An 18,835-nucleotide genomic window follows, 5' to 3' on the forward strand; every position below is an offset into this window, starting at 1 on the left:
GGGACTTGATCTCACTGCTGGAGCTAGCAAGAGTAATAGGCCTTCTATCCTCTTCCATTCAAGCAATTTTTCCAGGTGCCCTGCATTACCAGGAATTGCAAAGACTGAAAGGTCAACACCTGAGAGGCAGTCTCTCTTATTCTCAAAGATTGACACCATCACCTCAAGCAAGGACAGAGCTAAATTGGTGGCTTTCGCAAATGGAGGCCTGGAACGGCAGAGCCATCTTCGGTTCCGCTCCAGATATCATCATAGAACTGGCTGCCAGCCGTTCCGGATGGGGAGCAAGATGTGGCACAGCAGCCACTGGAGGTACTTGATCTTCGCAGGAGCTAGATATGCACATCAATTGTCTAGAGCTCCTCGCAGGATCTTTCGCAGTGCGCTCCTTCGCCAGAGACAAAGTGAGCTGTTGCATTTTATTAAAGATGGACAACGTATCTGCCGTGAGATACATAAATCATCTTGGTAGCACCAGATCTCGTCCATTAGCAGAACTCGCCAAAGACTTTTGGCATTTCTGCTTGGACCATCAGATCTCAGTTACGGCAGAATATCTGCCGGGTCTCAAGAATATAATAACCAATTGGCACTCCCGCCATTACGCCGACTCCAGCGACTGGAGTCTCGACAAGAATATATTTCTCTGCTTACAGCAGCACTGGGGTCCGCTATCCATAGACCTTTTTGCGTCTCGGCTGAACACACATCTCCCTGTGTTTTACAGCTGGAGACCCGACCCAGCGACCTCAGCGACAGATGCATTCCTGCAGCCTTGGACGCAGGGGGTACTCTACGCGTTTTCCCCCTTCTTCATGATAGCGAGGACCCTGGCGAAGGTCCGTCAGGACAAAGCAGAACTAGTCCTCATAGCCCCAGTATGGCCTTCTCAGACCTGGTATCCAGTTATTCTGGAACTTTCCACTGATTCTCCAATCCTTCTACCCCGGTATCAGGATCTCCTGTTAGATCCGGGCGGACAAGCTCACCCCTGCTAGTTTCTGGGTCTCTGACTCTGGTGGCTTGGAGGATTTCAGGGCAAGATGGAGAACTCCAGGCATGTCCAGCAAGGCAATTCATCTCATTGAAGAGATCTGGAGCCCTGCTACACGCAAACAGTATTCCAATTCATGGAATACATGGAGGGTATGGTGCCAGGACCGGGGCTTGCATCCAGTTAGTTTCAGCGCCTTTAGAAGAGATCCTACATTTTTTTGCCTCTTTAGTAGAGAGGGGCCTTGCTTACAGAACAATAAACGCATATCGATTGGCAATTTCTGCAGGCCACAATTTCATACAAGGGTCCCCAGCTGGAGAACATCACCTAGTTTGCAGATTGTTAAAAGGTATCTGCCTTACAGTACCCACCTTCGTCCCGTTACAACAAACTTTGGGACGTTAATAATGTGCTCATACTTTTTCTTTCATGGCCGGTTAACGAAGAGTTATCGCGTATGGCACTCTCCGGCAAGCTTACTACCTTGCTTTGTCTGGTTTCTTGCAGGAGAGATGTTAGGTCTCTAGATCTAGAGGGTAGGTCTTTTTCTCCTGACGGCATTGTCTTTCACGTAAGAAAAACTAAATGTGACTCAAGAGTGATCTCTTACCCGGCTTTTAAAGAACAGCCCAAGCTTTGCGTGGTTCAGTGTTTAAAAGCTTATAAAAGAGTAACAGCTCTGCTCAAATCCTCTCCAAATGGGCAACTTCTCATAGCTATTTGCAAGCTGCATAAGGCGGTCTCAGCCCCTACATTAGCTTGCTGGGTGTGTTGGACGCCAACCCAAGCGGCGATAGATACACTCCACTTCGGAGCTCATTCAGTCAGAGGAGCCATGGCCTCAAAAGCCTTTCAGATTGGCATCCGTCTGGAGGACATGAAGATGGCTGATTGGGCAGGGCGAACCGATCTTTAAAGAATTCTACTTGAAACCAGTAGAACAACCTGCTTCGATAGTGGTAAGTAAGCTTTAAACTAGCATAATGTGAGCCTGCGGTCTTGACATAGAATAAAGATTTTCCATAATAACTTACTAGAAATTCTTCATTCTATTAAAGACACGGAGGCGAGCATTATCCCACCCATCGAAGAAAAGCATATTGTGTACTGCTTAAGAATGACTCTAGCATTGTTACAATCTGTTGGTCTAACTTCTTATATTGTGTAACAATAATAAGATGCTTTTTTCTCCCACCCCTTTAAGGGAACTAGGGTTGTTATACGCAAGAGCAAATATATTTTATTTTTCCTTGACAGTCTCTACAGACAAGTCCACCTGATTTACGTGTCAACAGATCTTTCATCTGGTTGAACGAGTTTTAGAATTCTATCATCAAAAGACAGCCTCGAAAGAGGAAGTTATTTCTTGTTTAGGACAGTTTATGGGAGCACCTGTACACTCATTGGAGGGACAGTACCACGTGACTATGGACAATGATGACCTTTGGAGCATCATGGGATTTGAAGTTTTTTCCCCCTTATACTATGGATGTTATGAACTTTATATGTACCTTAATAGTTTTGTGTTATGTATTTTATCAACGCACTTCCAGAATGAGTTTTGTTATATGTAAGTGCATAAAATACCTTGCTGCTGAGCTTTCTTTGTATAAATGATTAAAAGAAAGAAGCATAATGCTCGCCTCTGTGTCTTTAATAGAATCAAGAATTTATAGTAAGTTATTATGGAAAATCTTTATTATCTTGTTGAGGATTATGCCAACCTTGTACATCACACTGTTGCTCTTGCCAGGTGTGTGCATAACAAAATACAAATAGAGGATTTAAAATACATTCAAAGAGCATAAAGATTTTACAGAATAAAATGACCACTTGAGTAACACAGTAGTTTCCTTATGTACTTAAGGTGATACAGTATCTCTATCAGTGTTTTCTCCATGATCCATTGGTTTTGTATGAAATAGGAGGAGGATGGGAGTGTGTTTTAATTTAATACCTCACAAGAGTGGAGTCCCTGTGGAGTACGAAAGGACCCACCCTCTCCCCAGTGATCTTCAATCTATTCAATCTATACATGGAGCCCCCGAGAGCCCTCCCAGCGACACACAACATCCACCAATACGCCAATGACACACAACTATACCTCAAGATCGACTCCATCAAGGACATCCATAGGCTCAAAACCTGCCTCTCACTGATCCAGTCTTGGATGTCCAGTACATACTTGAAGCTCAACCCCTCCAAGACCGAATTCCTACTCCTCTCCAACAAAACCGAACACCCAGGCATACAGACCTGGCTATCAACCATGCACTCTGAGGGCTTCACACCCGAGCTCACCTCCTGCACCAGTCCCTCGGGTTCCACATCAACAAACACCTCTACTTCAAGACACACATAGCTAAGAAAGCTCAGACAGCTTGGTATCAGCTCTCCCTCCTGTAGAAAGTCAAGTCCTTCCTCCCTCCGTACAGCTTTAGATCCACTGTTGAAGCACTGGTCCTATCCCACCTGGATGGGGGCACTGCAGCACTGGTCCTATCCCACCTGGATGGGGGCAATGCAGTCCTCGAGGGCCTTCTGTTGTCCCCCTTTCTTCCCCTGAGAAGTGTCCTACACGTGGCCGCACACCTCATCAAAGGTCTACACAGATACGAACACATCACCCCAGCCCTCATAGACCTTCATTGGCTCCCACTGCACGCATAAATCACCTTCAAGTCTTGCTCCATCATCTATAAGGCAGTTGCCCTCAAGTCACCCAGCTACCTCGCATAGACACTCAGCATCTCCGGCAGACAGCGCACCACTAGAAGCCAGGACACATGCAGACTTGAAATCTGCCACTGCAAAAAGAAAAGGACCAGAAAACAAGCTTTCTATGCCTGTGCCCCAAGACTATGGAACCTCCTCCCCGTCAGCATCGGACTCGCCCCCATGTCCTACAATTCAGAAAAGAACTCAAGACCCACCTCTTCAAGGAGTCTTTCCTCCTCCACACCTAGTGTTTAGAAAGGAAGAAGGCAATGAATATGGCAAGGGAAACGTGCACGTAATCGCAGAGCGAACAACTTTGAATCTAACAACAATACCCAAGACTCGTGTATACTAAAACCCAGGAGTGCAAATAGAGTGAAACAATAATACCAATATATGAAAAGGGATGTGGGGTAAGCACTTAGAACCTCCTTATGACTGAAAGGAAAGTCGGCAAACTCCTTACCCACTATGCTATTACAGATACTGACAGCACTAAGCCCACGTAGAGGGCAAGCAAGGACAGGATCTGTGAGCTGACACTCTGGATGATACTGAATAAGGAACTTGGAAACAGTACTCAAGAGGACCGGAAAGACCACTTGAATGTCAGTAAACCCACAAACCCAGATGATCAAACAGGGACCCAGAAGGCTATAAAAGCAATGGGTGGAGGATAACTAAATACACAAGACCCAAGTCAAGGGGCAAGTAGGAATTGTGATTATAGAATAGTGAGGAAAACAAAAGGCATTCACACAGGGACTAGTTACAACAGCACCCCACACCTAATAATCAATGGGAAATAAATGCAGAAGTGCAATGGAAAACATGGAATCGATCCCAATAGAAAGTAAGGATCAGGAGCAGGGAAAAATGATATCACAAAAGGAAACCTTTCCCACCTATCCAAGGAGAAAAGGCAGGAAGCTAAATCTATAAAGGGAAAGACTAATGCATCAAGTTTTTCAGTAGCAAAGGACAGCATCAAAGAAACAGAGAACACAGGCAAATTGGGCAGCATCAAAGGGTAAAGCACAGAGAAAGGCTGCCTGCAGACAGAGGAAGACAGAAAGGGAAATCCAGAAAGCAGAAATCAATTAAGCACATAAATCCGAAATCCAGGGCAGAGGAACAAGAAACAGGAACTAGGAACTAGGCACAAAAGCTAGGAACAAGGAACAAGGACCAGTCACAACAGGAACACTGCAACAATGACCAGCGCTGGACTGAAGCAAACTGGGGCTTTTAAAGCTGCTTAACGAGCACACCCCTCAGGTGTGCCGCCTGCTGCACCTGCAGCCACAGGTGTTGCCTATCCTCCGCCCAACCTTGTCCTGCAAGGGAGGAGGTGAAGCAGTGAGCCAGGCATTCTGGGAAGCATAGTTATTAGATTAAAGTAGCATGCTGGCTGCCAAAAACCTGGAATGGATCCGGAAGGGAAGTAACTTGGAAAATAAGATTTTAGCGCTCCCAATTCATCACAGCACTGTAGCATAAGGTTCGGAGGAAATGTCCAGTAGGGAATAAACCCCAAAACATGTCCCCAAGTGACGGGAACGGGAGTGAAGGGAGCGAGCCGTGACACCTAGGCCATCACGTCACCCCTCACGCCACCTGACTCGCTAGACACCACCTACCCTTCTGCTCCCCGCCACCCAGTACAGCTGTCCCCCTCCCTCTGTGCCCCTCAGTATCCTACCCCACACTGTATTTCTATACTGTTACCTCTGAAAAGTGCTTCATTATCCATATGTACTGTTGTATACCTCTATAAAGCACTCTGTTGCTTCTCGGAGCTAGGTCCGTGCTCAATAAATACTATAATAATAATAAAATACTGCAAACTCTGTGTGGTGCTGGATTTGTGTGTTGACCCTAGTAGTTCACAGCTCTGGGGTCACTGCAACATACAGTAGCACCCTGCTAACTTCTCTTGCTGGTCTCCCACGGATAATAGTCATATGGAGAAGAGACGGGAGGATGCGTTGTAACACCAGGAAAGGACCACAGAGCCCGAAACCAGCCAACACAGCGCAGCTAAGGGGCACTAGCCATGTCAGCACCCCAAGTCCTGGTCAACATTTGAGGACAACTGAGCTGTTGAAATGGCTATTACTAGGTTGCACTCCTAAGAGTCTGCAGTTGCAACTTATGTTCCTACGCTGAATTAAATGGTTTAAAAATTAACACTCTTAAAACTAAGATCATGGTTTTTGATCCTGGTAGAAGGTGATTGCGGAACTCCTACACCTGGAATCTGAACCAGAAACCTGTAGAAATCGTAATTGAACATAAAAAGTAAACTGGAAGGCTCAGTTGGCAAACACTCAAATGATGATCAACAGGTAGCTGGGAGCACTTCAAACTTTTGAATTAAAACATAGGGGTTATTCCATTGAGGCTCTCATCAGGGTCTATCAGGCTAAATCTATTCCTTCTTGGCCTATGGAGCTGAAGTTTGGGCGTTTAAACACATGATGAAGGTTAAAGCATTGGAAAGCTACGGTCTTAAATGTCTGACCAGACTTCTTCGTAGCCTCACTATAGAATAGTTATACGCTGAATTAAGCATGTGTAGTTTGAATTCCATCTTGACTATGTGCCGCATTAACCTTTATTGGAAGTGCATTCACTTTGCTCCCGAGACAATAATTGTGAAAACTGCCAATAGGCATCCGTTGAAAATATTTAAACTTAGAGATCCACCACTGACCTGCAAGTAAGAGGCAAGCAGTTGGTGTCTGTGTGTTCCCATTTATTGGACTAGCATTAAGTTACTAACTTCAAAACTCTGATTAAAAGAGGGTTCTATAAATATAATAATGAACACTTTGGTAGAAATGGTTTGTAAATCAGTGGAGATTTTATTAATTGTCTCAACAGAAAATGGTCCCACAGTACTTGCTGAAGTTTCCTAATAACACTATACTTCGAGACCATTTGTGAATTAAATTCAACATAGAAAAGTTCCTAGAAGTTATTGGAGCTAGGTTCAAAATCAGCAGAGCTTTAAGAACATGTAGCCGTTGTGGCACTAATGCTGTGGAAAAAACTAAGCCTCTATCTATGGAATGTGAACGTCTCGAATATATTGGTATGAACCATTTGCTTGCATATGGTAATGTGGCAGGGGGATTTGGACCCAAGGAAATTATAATGGGATCTTTTCATATTGCACAATGACATTAGTTTGATTTATTATCTCTTTAAATGTTGGTGTATTATCATGCAGTTACTAGATTAATGTTTTATGGACGAACTAGTTTGTTATCTTCTCTTTTCATCTAGGAATACTTGGTATACATGTTTTGATATGTAGCATTCTTTTTTATAGTTCTATTTTCGATATGTAGTTGATGTTTTATATATTAAATATTTGCATAAAAAGTCTTTAGACTATATTGTAAAAACAATTTAAAAAAATGGGATGGAAGTGTTGATAATTCCCTCGATTAATTGGTCAGCTCCAAGGAACTACACTTTTTACAGCCAGGCTTCAAACTTGACAACGCGTTGCTGACCACTGTGTATTAATAATTGATCACTTGCAGTCAGGCGGGTGGGCATGAATACTTCCTCTGCTCATTAGTCCTTCCTGTGAGCTTGACACAGCTTTGTGAATGGTTGTCATGGCCATGATGACAGCTTTGTCTTCCAGATTGAGGTTATGATTTTAACAGAACAGTGTTTTTTCACTTACCTAACTCTAAGGGCACTCAAAATGATTTGACTGTACTCATCTTTTTCGTTCTCTTTACAAAATTCATGCAGTGTTGTGCCATGAAAAGTGCCATTTCCTTCACCTTGCAAACATGTGCATCTGTTATTGGGCCTCCTGCAGTTCTTGGGGAAAGGTGCAATCTTAGATGATGGGACATGATCCTTGCTAGGTTATCAGCCCCTTGGCAGAAAGAAATGCTTTAAGTTGTATCCCTGAAGTTGTAACATCCATTGATCAATCCGGACTCGTGGTCGAGGAGCAGTGTCTTGAAAAACTGACAGAATTGGTGTCACATTTGGCCTTGAACCACTGACCAAAGGCATATGGGTATAAAGTGCTTGATCCCCCTATGTTGGGAAAGATATTTTTTGCATCCACCATAGATTCATATGTAATCCCCAGTTTTTTTGCCCATTTGTCAACCCGGTCCTGATTTTTGGAGGTCATTAAAGCCTTCTGATTTACTTTACTTGCCTGTTTTGTTAATTCTTAAGGGGAGACTGACTAGTCTCCAAGACTGTCACTACTGAGACACTGTCTTTCTTTTGGAATGTTTTTATTTTTACAGTTGCACACATCAACTTGTAATGAAGTGTAGTAGTGCAGTTAGGATAACTTGTACCCTTATAACCTTTTACTGAATGGCTTTTTGGTTACTTTGATAATGTGCTTAAGACAAGCTGGTGGCAGTTGTGTGATTTTTAATGTTTTTGTGATATTTTGCATTTACCGCATATGGCTGTTAAAAGTGGCTAGTACCCTAAAATAGCTGTGCCATGAGATTTTCGCTTGTCCTCGGCCATCTTGTCCTTTGTCCTTCTTCCTGCTTTCCCACATCAGGAAATGCCATGTATGGTAACCTCCTTTTTGGTGAAAGCTGCAGACTTTGAAGGCAAGTGAGCATTGTGCCTCAGAGCCAGAGGACTATCTGACCCCAGACCAGATCCTCTGGTGCCTGAAAGTCTGTTGCTGGACGGATGTGATGACTAGTGGTTGTACAGGATTGGACAAACTTGCACTGTTTGAATGTTGCAGATCCTTACAACTGGTGGACCTGGGATAGCTCCCAGCATGAATCTTGGATAAATGAAGGGCTCTTGCAGCTAATTGACAGATCATTGTTGGAACCAAATCTTCTGAAGAGCAGCCTGCTGATTATCCAAGGACGACCCCTGCATCTGACCAGCATCAGCTCCAGCCATTGGCCCGCTGAGGCCCTGCTTCTCTCCCTGATCGCAGAAGACCCTTATTGGTGCTTTGACCCTTGGACCAGTGGGAACAGCCAGTCTTCACCCCTGCTCGAGGATCCGTGCATTGGAAGTGTCCCTGGACCAACTGGTGGATGACCAGTTCCCTTTTGGGCTACCTCGCTGCAGCTATCGTCTATCCGAGTAGAGCATTGGGACTTGCAAGATCTTCAGCTTATTCCATAAGTCACCAGTCCTCATTTTCAGCCATCTCAGGACAAGGGAAGCTGTGCTGGGGCTGCTTCTGTGCTTGCCGCTGTAGAGTCGCCTGTCGCTGCCTGACCGTGGGGACTTCTGCTTAAACAATCTCTCCGCAATCCCTTCAGGTGTCCAGAAGGCTCTGCACTGCAGAAGTCTGCATCTTTTCTTCATTCAGGGATCTTCTTAAAGACGTTATCTGGAACCGTCTTGTGAGAAATGCAACCAGCTCCTGATATAAAAAGTGACCCCTGTACCTGCAATTCCAGGGTTTCTCCTCATCTGAACGAAGGACAGAAGATTGTGAGGAGAAATGCCAATGCGCAGTCATATGGAAAAGGGCAGACCAGAGAGCTGAATGAAGGTGGCATTGTGAGGGTGAGGAAGCCAGCAGTGGTACCCAAAGGTAGTTTCCTATACTACCCTACTGAAAAGGTTGAGAAAACGAGAAAACACAGTATGAAGTTGGAAAAGGGCAGGTATGGAAGAAGAGTAAGGTGGTGTTAGTATCGGAACCTTCTGGGGGAGGCTCATGTCACTCATAAGGAGGAAAGGTGTGGGGTAATGTGGCCATCTTGGCCTGCCTTCGTAGGAGTGGATGACACTTTGAACATATGGGGTTCAGTGGAAAGGTCATGTGTCATCTAGAGTGAGAGGGTCTGGGGATTCCACTGGTGACGGTTGACCAGGCAGTCAGAAAGGAAGGAGGCAAGGCACTCTGTATGATTAGAACAAGTTTGCTTAAACAATTATGTTTGGATATCAGCATTTCCTTGTGAGGCATATTTACATCAGAAGTATGGGCGTTTGGGCTGGCAGGAATTTGAGCAGGTTAGCGATTCATGAAGGAGGCTGTGGAAGAAGATTGGAGAAAGAGAAGGAAGAGAGGAGGAGTTTGGAGAAAGAGGGGGAGAAGACACGTCAGAAGGTAGGAAAAAGGAAATAATGTGAAGCAAAAGCAGGGAGACTCTAGGAAGGCGGGAGCAGGGAGATGTCTGGCAGAAGGAAGGAGACGTTAACAGGCAGAGCTAGGAACAAATCAGATGGTAAGAGGAAGCATAACAAGGTTATACGAGGAAGACATCAGGAGGTGGATGGGCAGCAGGAGAAAAAACCCAGGCCTAACAAGGTGATAGCTAGCAAGAGCAGGAAGGGCTGATAGGTAACGCTTAGGTGAAAGCAGGGTGAGGGTTCTGACCCCGATTCGAAGGGGTTAAACCTATGGGGGAGAAGGAACAAGCATATGGTATGGCTTCAAGGGATGTCAGGACCAGATGAGGAGCAGAGAGGTTGTAAAGAGCAAAGGAATTAGGACCCTAGAAAAGGGTGGAGCTAAAATAGTCTATGCTAGAGTGAATCAAAACAATGTTTTCACCTCATTGAGTATTATACTCACACACTTAGTAGTAAGTGCATGTCGCAGACAAGATAACATTTGATAATGGCCTCACTGGATGAAGAATTAGATTTGTCTGCATAGTGCCTTTTGTCCAACTGGCTAAGAAGTAAGACTTGCAAGGCAAAACACAATAAAGACTCATAGTCTTGATTGGAGGATAATTGTAAGAACTCAGCCATTTGAGATGTGTACTAGCTGTATATTTAATCTCCATGTGCGACTAGCAAAGTTCCAAACTGATTAGAACAATCAGTCATCAAGATGAAAAGTACTGCCAAAGATGCTTCTGGATTTCTACAGAAGTCTTTGCATCACAGGGATGAGGGTTGTCATGAAATGAGAAGGAGTCACTATGGCCAATTAGCCATTAACAAAACATCCCCAGGGAGACAACACAAAGCAATAAAAGGAGAGGTTTCAGTGTCTGCTGCAAAAAAACTCAAAGCAGCTAAATGTCAGCAAGTTTAATGCTTGAAAAAAATGACTTCTCTGACAAGACATTTCTAAGACATTCTACTCAAAAGCAAAATACTCACATCACTTCACTCTCATCTTTCACAATACACCAAAGACTGTCTGAAATAGATTGTACATGCAGGAAGTCTTGCTTAACTTGCCTTTAAGCAATGACAGCTTAGAGACATTATGTTAAATATAAATGCTATTTAAGCACTTGAAATAGCTAATTTATGGGAAAGGATCAAAGGTCTAATGTACCAGTCGTCCCCCTTTCTCTGAAACCATGAACTGAATTATGTGTAAGAATTAGGAATTTAAATATTCACTTACTCTTTGAGCAAGAGAAAGAGCCGAGTGCATCTACAGCTAGTCCTTGTACACGGAGGCTGCCAATCAAAAGCCGGCTGATATTTGCTCCTGCCGGAGAGGATATAGAGTCCGCACCAATACAAAACTGCAATATTGCCATCACTGCATTTAACAAGGGTACATGTGGCCACTCTTCTGGAAGAGAAGGCTGAAAAAAAGAAAAGAAAAAGAGTGCCAGGGACATAAGAAAAGTCAGCATGTCTAGTTCAATGGATTTGACAAAATGCAATCTCCAAAAATGTCACTGTCAAGTCACATAACCAGGATCATCTTCAGCGCCTTTTCTGGCGATATAGCCAGGAGCTCTTTACATGCAGGGGCTTGTAGATGTTAGGGCGGATACTCCCAAAGTGGGTTACAGTGTGAGGTTGCCTTCATTAACCCAGGCAAACCGGTTCCTTAAGCTTACTTTGGCTCACCTAGTTGCAGTAGTTGTTGTCAACTCTTTGAGGAAGGCAGTGTAGACATAAACAGGGTAACGCATTATTGCTTTGAATCAAGGATGTCAACACATCATTTTGAAAATAATCTTTAGATCTCATTAAAGACAAATCACTTGGAGCAATCGGGGCTACAGATACAACTTAGAAGTGTTGAATATTTTACTCTGTATTTTCAAAGGTTGGATGGTTCTTTGAATAAAACATGTTTTCCATTGCCAATGGCATTTTTAGGCGAGCAAAAATAAATGTCAACTATAAAATAGATATGCAGAGGCAGGGAATTGCAGCACTATTGTAGCTCTCATGAAGTGAAGCATGGTACATTTAAAAACTTTAACACAAGACTCTCCCCTTGAAGCACACACAACACTATAAAAGTGTGTACTAGCATTGTTATACCTTACATATGTTTTGCGCCTGTGTGCTGTGCCAGTCTTTCCCTTGACAGTTTTGCTTTAAGGGATTTTCTATTCTGTATCTTGCACATGCATTATGTGCGTTGCTATGCGGGTTTGCGTGTCTCTTTTTTATATGGTTTGTGTTGCTATGTGTCTCCATATGTGTGCCTCCGCAGTCATTTATTTATCATTCCATATGTACTCATAATATTCATTGCATCTGATTTATTCATTTGGTTTTATAGTGTGAGACAGACCTAGAAGGGAAACTCAGCATCAGTGTAGCAAATAGACTAGCCTCCCCAGTGTGGTATAGTTCCATGTCTTAGCATCAATGGTATTTTCTGCATGGGTCTCTCAGTAAATACATGTTAAATGTTAAAGGTATTTTTATCGCGCACCGTCACCAACGGAGCTGGTCCCCAGGCGCTCTGGCGGATCTGTAAACGATAAGGTGGGATGGGTTAGTAAGGTGAAGAGGGATAGTATAGTGAGAGGAGTGGTGTTCTGTTGGCAGCTTCAACTCGGTATACACCGGGTGCTAAGCTTTGGTGCGAGTATTGGATCGGTGTCAGTCCGCGTGTGCTGTTGGTGCAGTTTATGTGTTGTTGCAGTGTTGTGAAGTGAGTGTGGCTTGTTGTGTGAGAGATGGTTGTGTGAGTTTATTGAGTGAGATAAGTATGCAGAGAGTTTGAGCTTATATTGGTTAGTGGGTTACCAGACATTTAACATGCTAACATTCACAGTTTTGTCTAGGTGTAGCACTTGCTGACCTTCACAATCCTGTCTAGATGCGACGCAGGCTAATGTTTAGAATTCTATCTAAGTGTGGGCATGCTAACATTCAAGTTTCACCTAAGTGCGTGCATGCTACCATTCAAAATCCTATCTAGATGCGACGCAGGCTAATGTTCACAATTCTATCTAGGTGTGGGCATGCTAACATTCAAATCTTATCTAGATGCTACGCAGGCTAATGTTCACAATTCTATCTAAGTGTGGGCATGCTAACATTCAAGTTTCGCCTAAGTGCGGGCATGCTGACATTCAAAATCCTATCTAGATGCGACGCAGGTTAATGTTCACAATTCTATCTAGGTGTGGGCATGCTAACATTCACAATCTTATCTAGATGCGACGCAGGCTAATGTTCACAATTCTATCTAGGTGTGGGCATGCTAAGATTCAAATCTTATCTAGATGCTACGCAGGCTAATGTTCACAATTCTATCTAAGTGTGGGCATGCTAACATTCAAGTTTCACCCAAGTGCGTGCATGCTACCATTCAAAATCCTATCTAGATGCGACGCAGGCTAATGTTCACAATTCTATCTAGGTGTGGGCATGCTAAGATTCAAATCTTATCTAGATGCTACGCAGGCTAATGTTCACAATTCTATCTAAGTGTGGGCATGCTAACATTCAAGTTTCACCTAAGTGCGTGCATGCTACCATTCAAAATCCTATCTATATGCGACGCAGGCTAATGTTCCCAATTCTATCTAGGTGTGGGCATGCTAACATTCAAATCTTATCTAGATGCGACGCAGGCTAATGTTCACAATTCTATCTAGGTGCGGGCATGCTAACATTTAAATCCTATCTAGATGCAACGCAGGCTAATGTTCACAATTCTATCTAAGTGTGGGCATGCTAACATTCAAGTTTCACCTAAGTGCGGGCATGCTGACATTCAAAATTCTATCTAGATGCGACGCAGGCTAATGTTCACAATTCCATCTGTGTGTGTGCATGCTAACATTCAAGTTTCACCTAAGTGCGGGCATGCTGACATTCAAAATCCTATCTAGATGTGACGCAGGTTAATGTTCACAATTCTATCTAGGTGTGGGCATGCTAACATTCACAATCTTATCTAGATGCAACGCAGGCTAATGTTCACAATTCTATCTAGGTGCGGGCATGCTAACATTCAAATCCTATCCAGATGCAACGCAGGCTAATGTTCACAATTCTATCTAGGTGTGGGCATGCTAACATTCACAGTCCTATCTAGATGCCACGCTGGCTAATGTTCACAATTCTATCTAGGTGTGGGCATGCTAAGATTCAAATCTTATCTAGGTGCTACGCAGGCTAATGTTCGCAATTCTATCTAAGTGTGGGCATGCTAACATTCAAGTTTCACCTAAGTGCGTGCATGCTACCATTCAAAATCCTATCTAGATGCGACGCAGGCTAATGTTCACAATTCTATATAAGTGTGGGCATGCTAACATTCAAGTTTTACCTAAGTGCGGGCATGCTGACATTCAAAATTCTATCTAGATGCGACGCAGGTTAATGTTCACAATTTTATCTAGGTGTGGGCATGCTAACATTCACAATCTTATCTAGATGCAACGCAGGCTAATGTTCACAATTCTATATAAGTGTGGGCATGCTAACATTCAAGTTTTACCTAAGTGCGTGCATGCTACCATTCAAAATCCTATCTAGATGCGACGCAGGCTAATGTTCACAATTCCATCCGGGTGTGTGCATGCCAACATTCAAGTTTCACCTAAGTGCGGGCATGCTGACATTCAAAATCCTATCTAGATGTGACGCAGGTTAATGTTCACAATTTTATCTAGGTGTGGGCATGCTAACATTCACAATCTTATCTAGATGCAACGCAGGCTAATGTTCACAATTCTATCTAGGTGTGGTCATGCTAACATTCACAATCTTATCTAGATACGACGCAGGCTAATGTTCACAATTCTATCTAGGTGTGGGCATCAACTGAGAAGAGTAAGCTACAGACACTGCGGTAAGTACCCCAAGTCAGAACAGTACCTTTGGTTAGAAGAAGCGTGGTCCAGCTGGCTTCTGTCTGGTTGTAGCAATGCAGATCCTGGGTTCCTGGGCCTCGGTCGGGGGGGACATAAGGGAGAAGGGAGGACGTCTGGGGTCTCCTGCTGCAGCAATTCGGAGGTCAGCAGCAGCTACGGCCTCTTTTCGGATCAGTGACACTTCGCAGTTTCAGCGCTCGATAAACAGCACCACTGCGGATCTTGGACACCGGTAGGGCATCCTTCACTCCTTGAGTCCTCCACTCTGGTGAGAGGACTAGAGCTCTGGTTGTCCTGCTTCTTGAGGGTCCCAGGGAGATCACAGACGTTGCACTCGACTACGGATTTCTCGACCCCTAGCACTCGGTTCCAGCAGCAACAAAGAAGTACAGCCAGACGGGGAAGATGGTCCAGTGGAGTTCGTCTCAGGGTTAGTTGGTCCCACTAACCCAAGGGAAGAAGTCGTCCTTTCCGGAGCTTCTCTTGTCGATTAGAAAAGGGAGGTTCAGCACAGCAGCAGGGCTTCACGAGGCAATTCAAAGGTCCAGGAGGATGCAACAAGCTTCAGTCATGGTTTCTTCGTCGGGTTGTTCTTCCCAGTGGTCGACTCTGCCTCTAGTCCCAAAACCCTCGCCTTTTAAGCAAGTTTCTCCCATTCATACACAGCCTAGCTGTCACTCAAACAGCAGGTTGGCTGTCCTGGCTATGAAACAGCCAGCCAGCCAATTGGTACTGGGTGCATTCAGGTTTCTCTGGAGACGAAGGACAGGGGAGTTTCAGGCACCTCCCTCACTTCCTGCTCTTCCAGACACACTGGAGCCAGAGGCAGGTTTCAGTACTGAAGCCTGCCAAAGGCAAAACTAACAAAGGGCTCAAACCTGGCTTGGCACGTAGTGTAAAACCCAAGAAAGATCCCACAACTGAAAAATGGTGAAAAAAGAAGACCGGTGCCATTTTGACAAACTGGTCACCCATGGGTGCTATGCCGCAGCCGAGGATTCAACCTGCAGTAGAAAAGCACAATGGTAGGAAAATTAAACATTTTTAACATGAGTATGTAGGATAAGGGGCTACTAAGTAACCCCCAGCAATCCACATAAGATGGTGTGTGCTGGACCTACAAAGAGAAACGGTAAGTATAGTCAATTTCACTTTACTATTATTGTGAACATTAATTCACACAAGAAAAGGTATTTAAACATTTAATACAATCCAAGGTATTTCTCTGTGACACTGCACTGAATGTGCTGTGTGACACCATAAAAAAAGTAGATGCCCATGGATGCCTATGGAGTTTATCAGACTCCAAAAACAAAGGAAACACATAATCCAAATCCTATCAAAACACATAAAGAGTAAGGAAAAGGCTCACTCATTCCAGGGTTAAAATTAAAAAGTCCTAATGTCCAGCAAAAGAGATGGGGATCTCTAAGGTTGAAGGAAATTAGCACAGAAATGAGAATTCTCCCTAACACTGGGAGAAGAGGAATCAGTGGAACATCCAATAGAAAGAACCTTACAAGGGGTAAGTAATTTGTTCTTCTAATGGATGTTTGTCCTCCCATAAATTCCTCATTTTTTTTATTTTTAAAGTTATGATTTTATAAATGTTTTATCTGGATCTTCCGGCATTAAAAATACAACTCAACATAGCTTGATAAAACATTGTTCCCTATGCCCCCTCACCCTCTCCACCCTTCCCCACTGTGCGCACACTCGGGTATCATAACAGAGTCAACTAGTTTACGAGGATGCGAACGAACCATAGGAGATCGGGTAACATGGTCTAGAACAGTTCAACCAGGTTAAGGGCACTCAATCGCATTGGGCACGTCAAAGAGTTAAGGTCCTTTCGCACATACTTCAAAAATGGAGCCAAGACAGCGGTAAATGTCAGGAGAGAGTTTTGCATATTAGCGGTAAGCTTTTCCATAGCAATAATGTTCCAAACTTTTGATGGATTTTCTTACTTACCCTTACACTGGATGAGTTTTTGATAGAGACCCCGGGACCTTTCATTCCATCACACGTCCTGATGAAGGCCTGCCCAAAAAGCTGCACTAAACAGCTCCTCGAGGCCGAAACACCATTGTGTCGATGATATCACCATTTGAACAGTGCACATCTAAAGCATTGTTAATGTGCTCTTTTGTATATATGTCCATTGATGTGGGTTTATGTTTATTCTTGTGACTGCACAATTGAAATGATCAACCAATAGTGGCAGTTATCTGTTGTTGTTATTGCATTGGGATCCAGCCAGTCTTACTGGATCATACCTATATGTATTGTTTTCTCTAAAACACCTCTGGGTGCTCTATCCCCACCAACTTTATCCAGATGTCATTAAATACAGTTTGTGAAAAATGATGCAGTAAGAAGTGACTGTCATATTTGCTATAATGTCGGAACTCTGTGACCTCTCACCCTGAAGTTTCTGTTAATTTGATCATACAAATCCGAAATTCTCAAAGCAAAAAGGAAGCACTACTACGACCGGATAAGAAAAGTCACCAACACACAAAGTTATTCAACATCATAAATGAGATGTAACAACTCACCAGTACCCTCCCAAAAACTATGCGACAACCTTGCAGATCACTTCAAATACAATATCACCAACATATAATAAGTCATACAAAGCAGACCGATCGACCCAACATACACCAGCCCCTGGACTACAAAACAAAATTTGCTGCTTCCAGCAGATGTCAAGAGAAAAACTACGAAGCCTGGTTAAAGAGAGTAACAAGGCAGATACCCCATGGACCATTGCCTCCCAGACATCTATAAATCCATCCTTGCACAGGACACACCATCGGAATACTACCTAAGCCTCTTCAATCAATCACTTACAACAGGGAGAGTACCAAGAGCATTCAAACCGGCCTACATTAAACCTCTGCTCAAGGACACAATGGGCGATGTGGAAGACCTCTCAAACTGCAGAACAATCTCAAACATCCCATACCCGGCAAAACTATTAGAAACCTACATCTATGAACAACTTCTGGAGCACGTTGAAAATAACCATCTACTGGACCAGGCACAAGTAGGTTTCAGATCCTTGAGAGGAACGGAGACAGCACCAGTCTCAATATGAAATGATTTAAAGATGAACGCAGACTCCAACACCAAATCCGCACTGATATTACTGGATCCCTCAGATGCCTTTGATACAGTCAAGCACAACATCCTAACAAAAAGACTGGAAGAAATAGGGCTCACTGCCAGTGCTGCTATGGATCAAATCTTTCTTCTCGGAAAGAACAGAAACAGTTTGGTTAAGACCTTACATGTATGCACCACAGGACACCACCTGCGGAGTACCCCAAGGCTCATCATTATCTACTACTCTTCAACATTTACATGACACCGCTATTCAACCTCCCCAAAAACACAGACTAACATGCTACAACTACGCAGATAACGCACTAATCATCTTCAAATACAGCGACATACAAGAAGAGAAAGCACCCCTAATAGAGTGTCTCATGGAGTTCCACCAATGGATGCACAGCAACAAACTCAAAACTGAAATCCTGTTTACATTTGAAAACCGAGGAAACAATCAGCGGATCCCATGGCCCATAGAACTGAGAAATCCACCGACACCAGCTGCAGCTGTAAAAAAACCTTGGAATCCGTCTAGAACCCAAACAATACACAAAGAAAAAACTGGGTGGGTCAGCATTCTCCTGCTTAGCCTAGATATAGGGCCTGTCCCAATATAGGGCCTGTCCCAATAAAAAGCAAGATAACAAATGCCGGAGAAAGTTAGGAATCAAGACCACTGATGTGACAATCAAAGCAAACCCAGAAAGGGCAACTAGAAGGGAGACAAAGATCACGACTGCCACAGGTGACGCAGTTAGATGAATTTCATGGGTAGGAAATGCTACGCACTTAAACAGATTTGAGGAGTGAGAATTGTGATGCAATTGGATGGATGTCAGGGCTAGGAAATCTGACGCACTTGGGTGGCTTTGGGGGGTAAAAATGTGATGTACTCAGATGGATTTTTTCAGGGAAAGTTGTGACACACAGACTGACTCCTGGGGTGTGAGGTATGACGCACTTGGAT

The 18,835-nt window shown here is 43.8% G+C and overlaps 1 protein-coding gene across 3 annotated transcripts in view; it reads right to left on the reverse strand.

Moving 5' to 3' along the window:
• The window catches only part of BRAT1 (BRCA1 associated ATM activator 1), a 437,354-nt gene that overhangs the window by 205,506 nt on the left and 213,013 nt on the right, over positions 1-18,835 (reverse strand). For all 3 annotated transcript variants that reach the window (XM_069647597.1, XM_069647599.1, XM_069647598.1), the window contains one exon: positions 11,073-11,259. In XM_069647597.1, the coding sequence (XP_069503698.1) occupies positions 11,073-11,259 (187 nt within the window). The remainder of the gene's footprint in view (positions 1-11,072; positions 11,260-18,835) is intronic.

The sequence above is a fragment of the Ambystoma mexicanum genome, chromosome 2q (assembly GCF_040938575.1).
Source record: "Ambystoma mexicanum isolate Mex_15411 chromosome 2q, UKY_AmexF1_1, whole genome shotgun sequence".
Classification (NCBI taxonomy): domain Eukaryota; kingdom Metazoa; phylum Chordata; class Amphibia; order Caudata; family Ambystomatidae; genus Ambystoma; species Ambystoma mexicanum.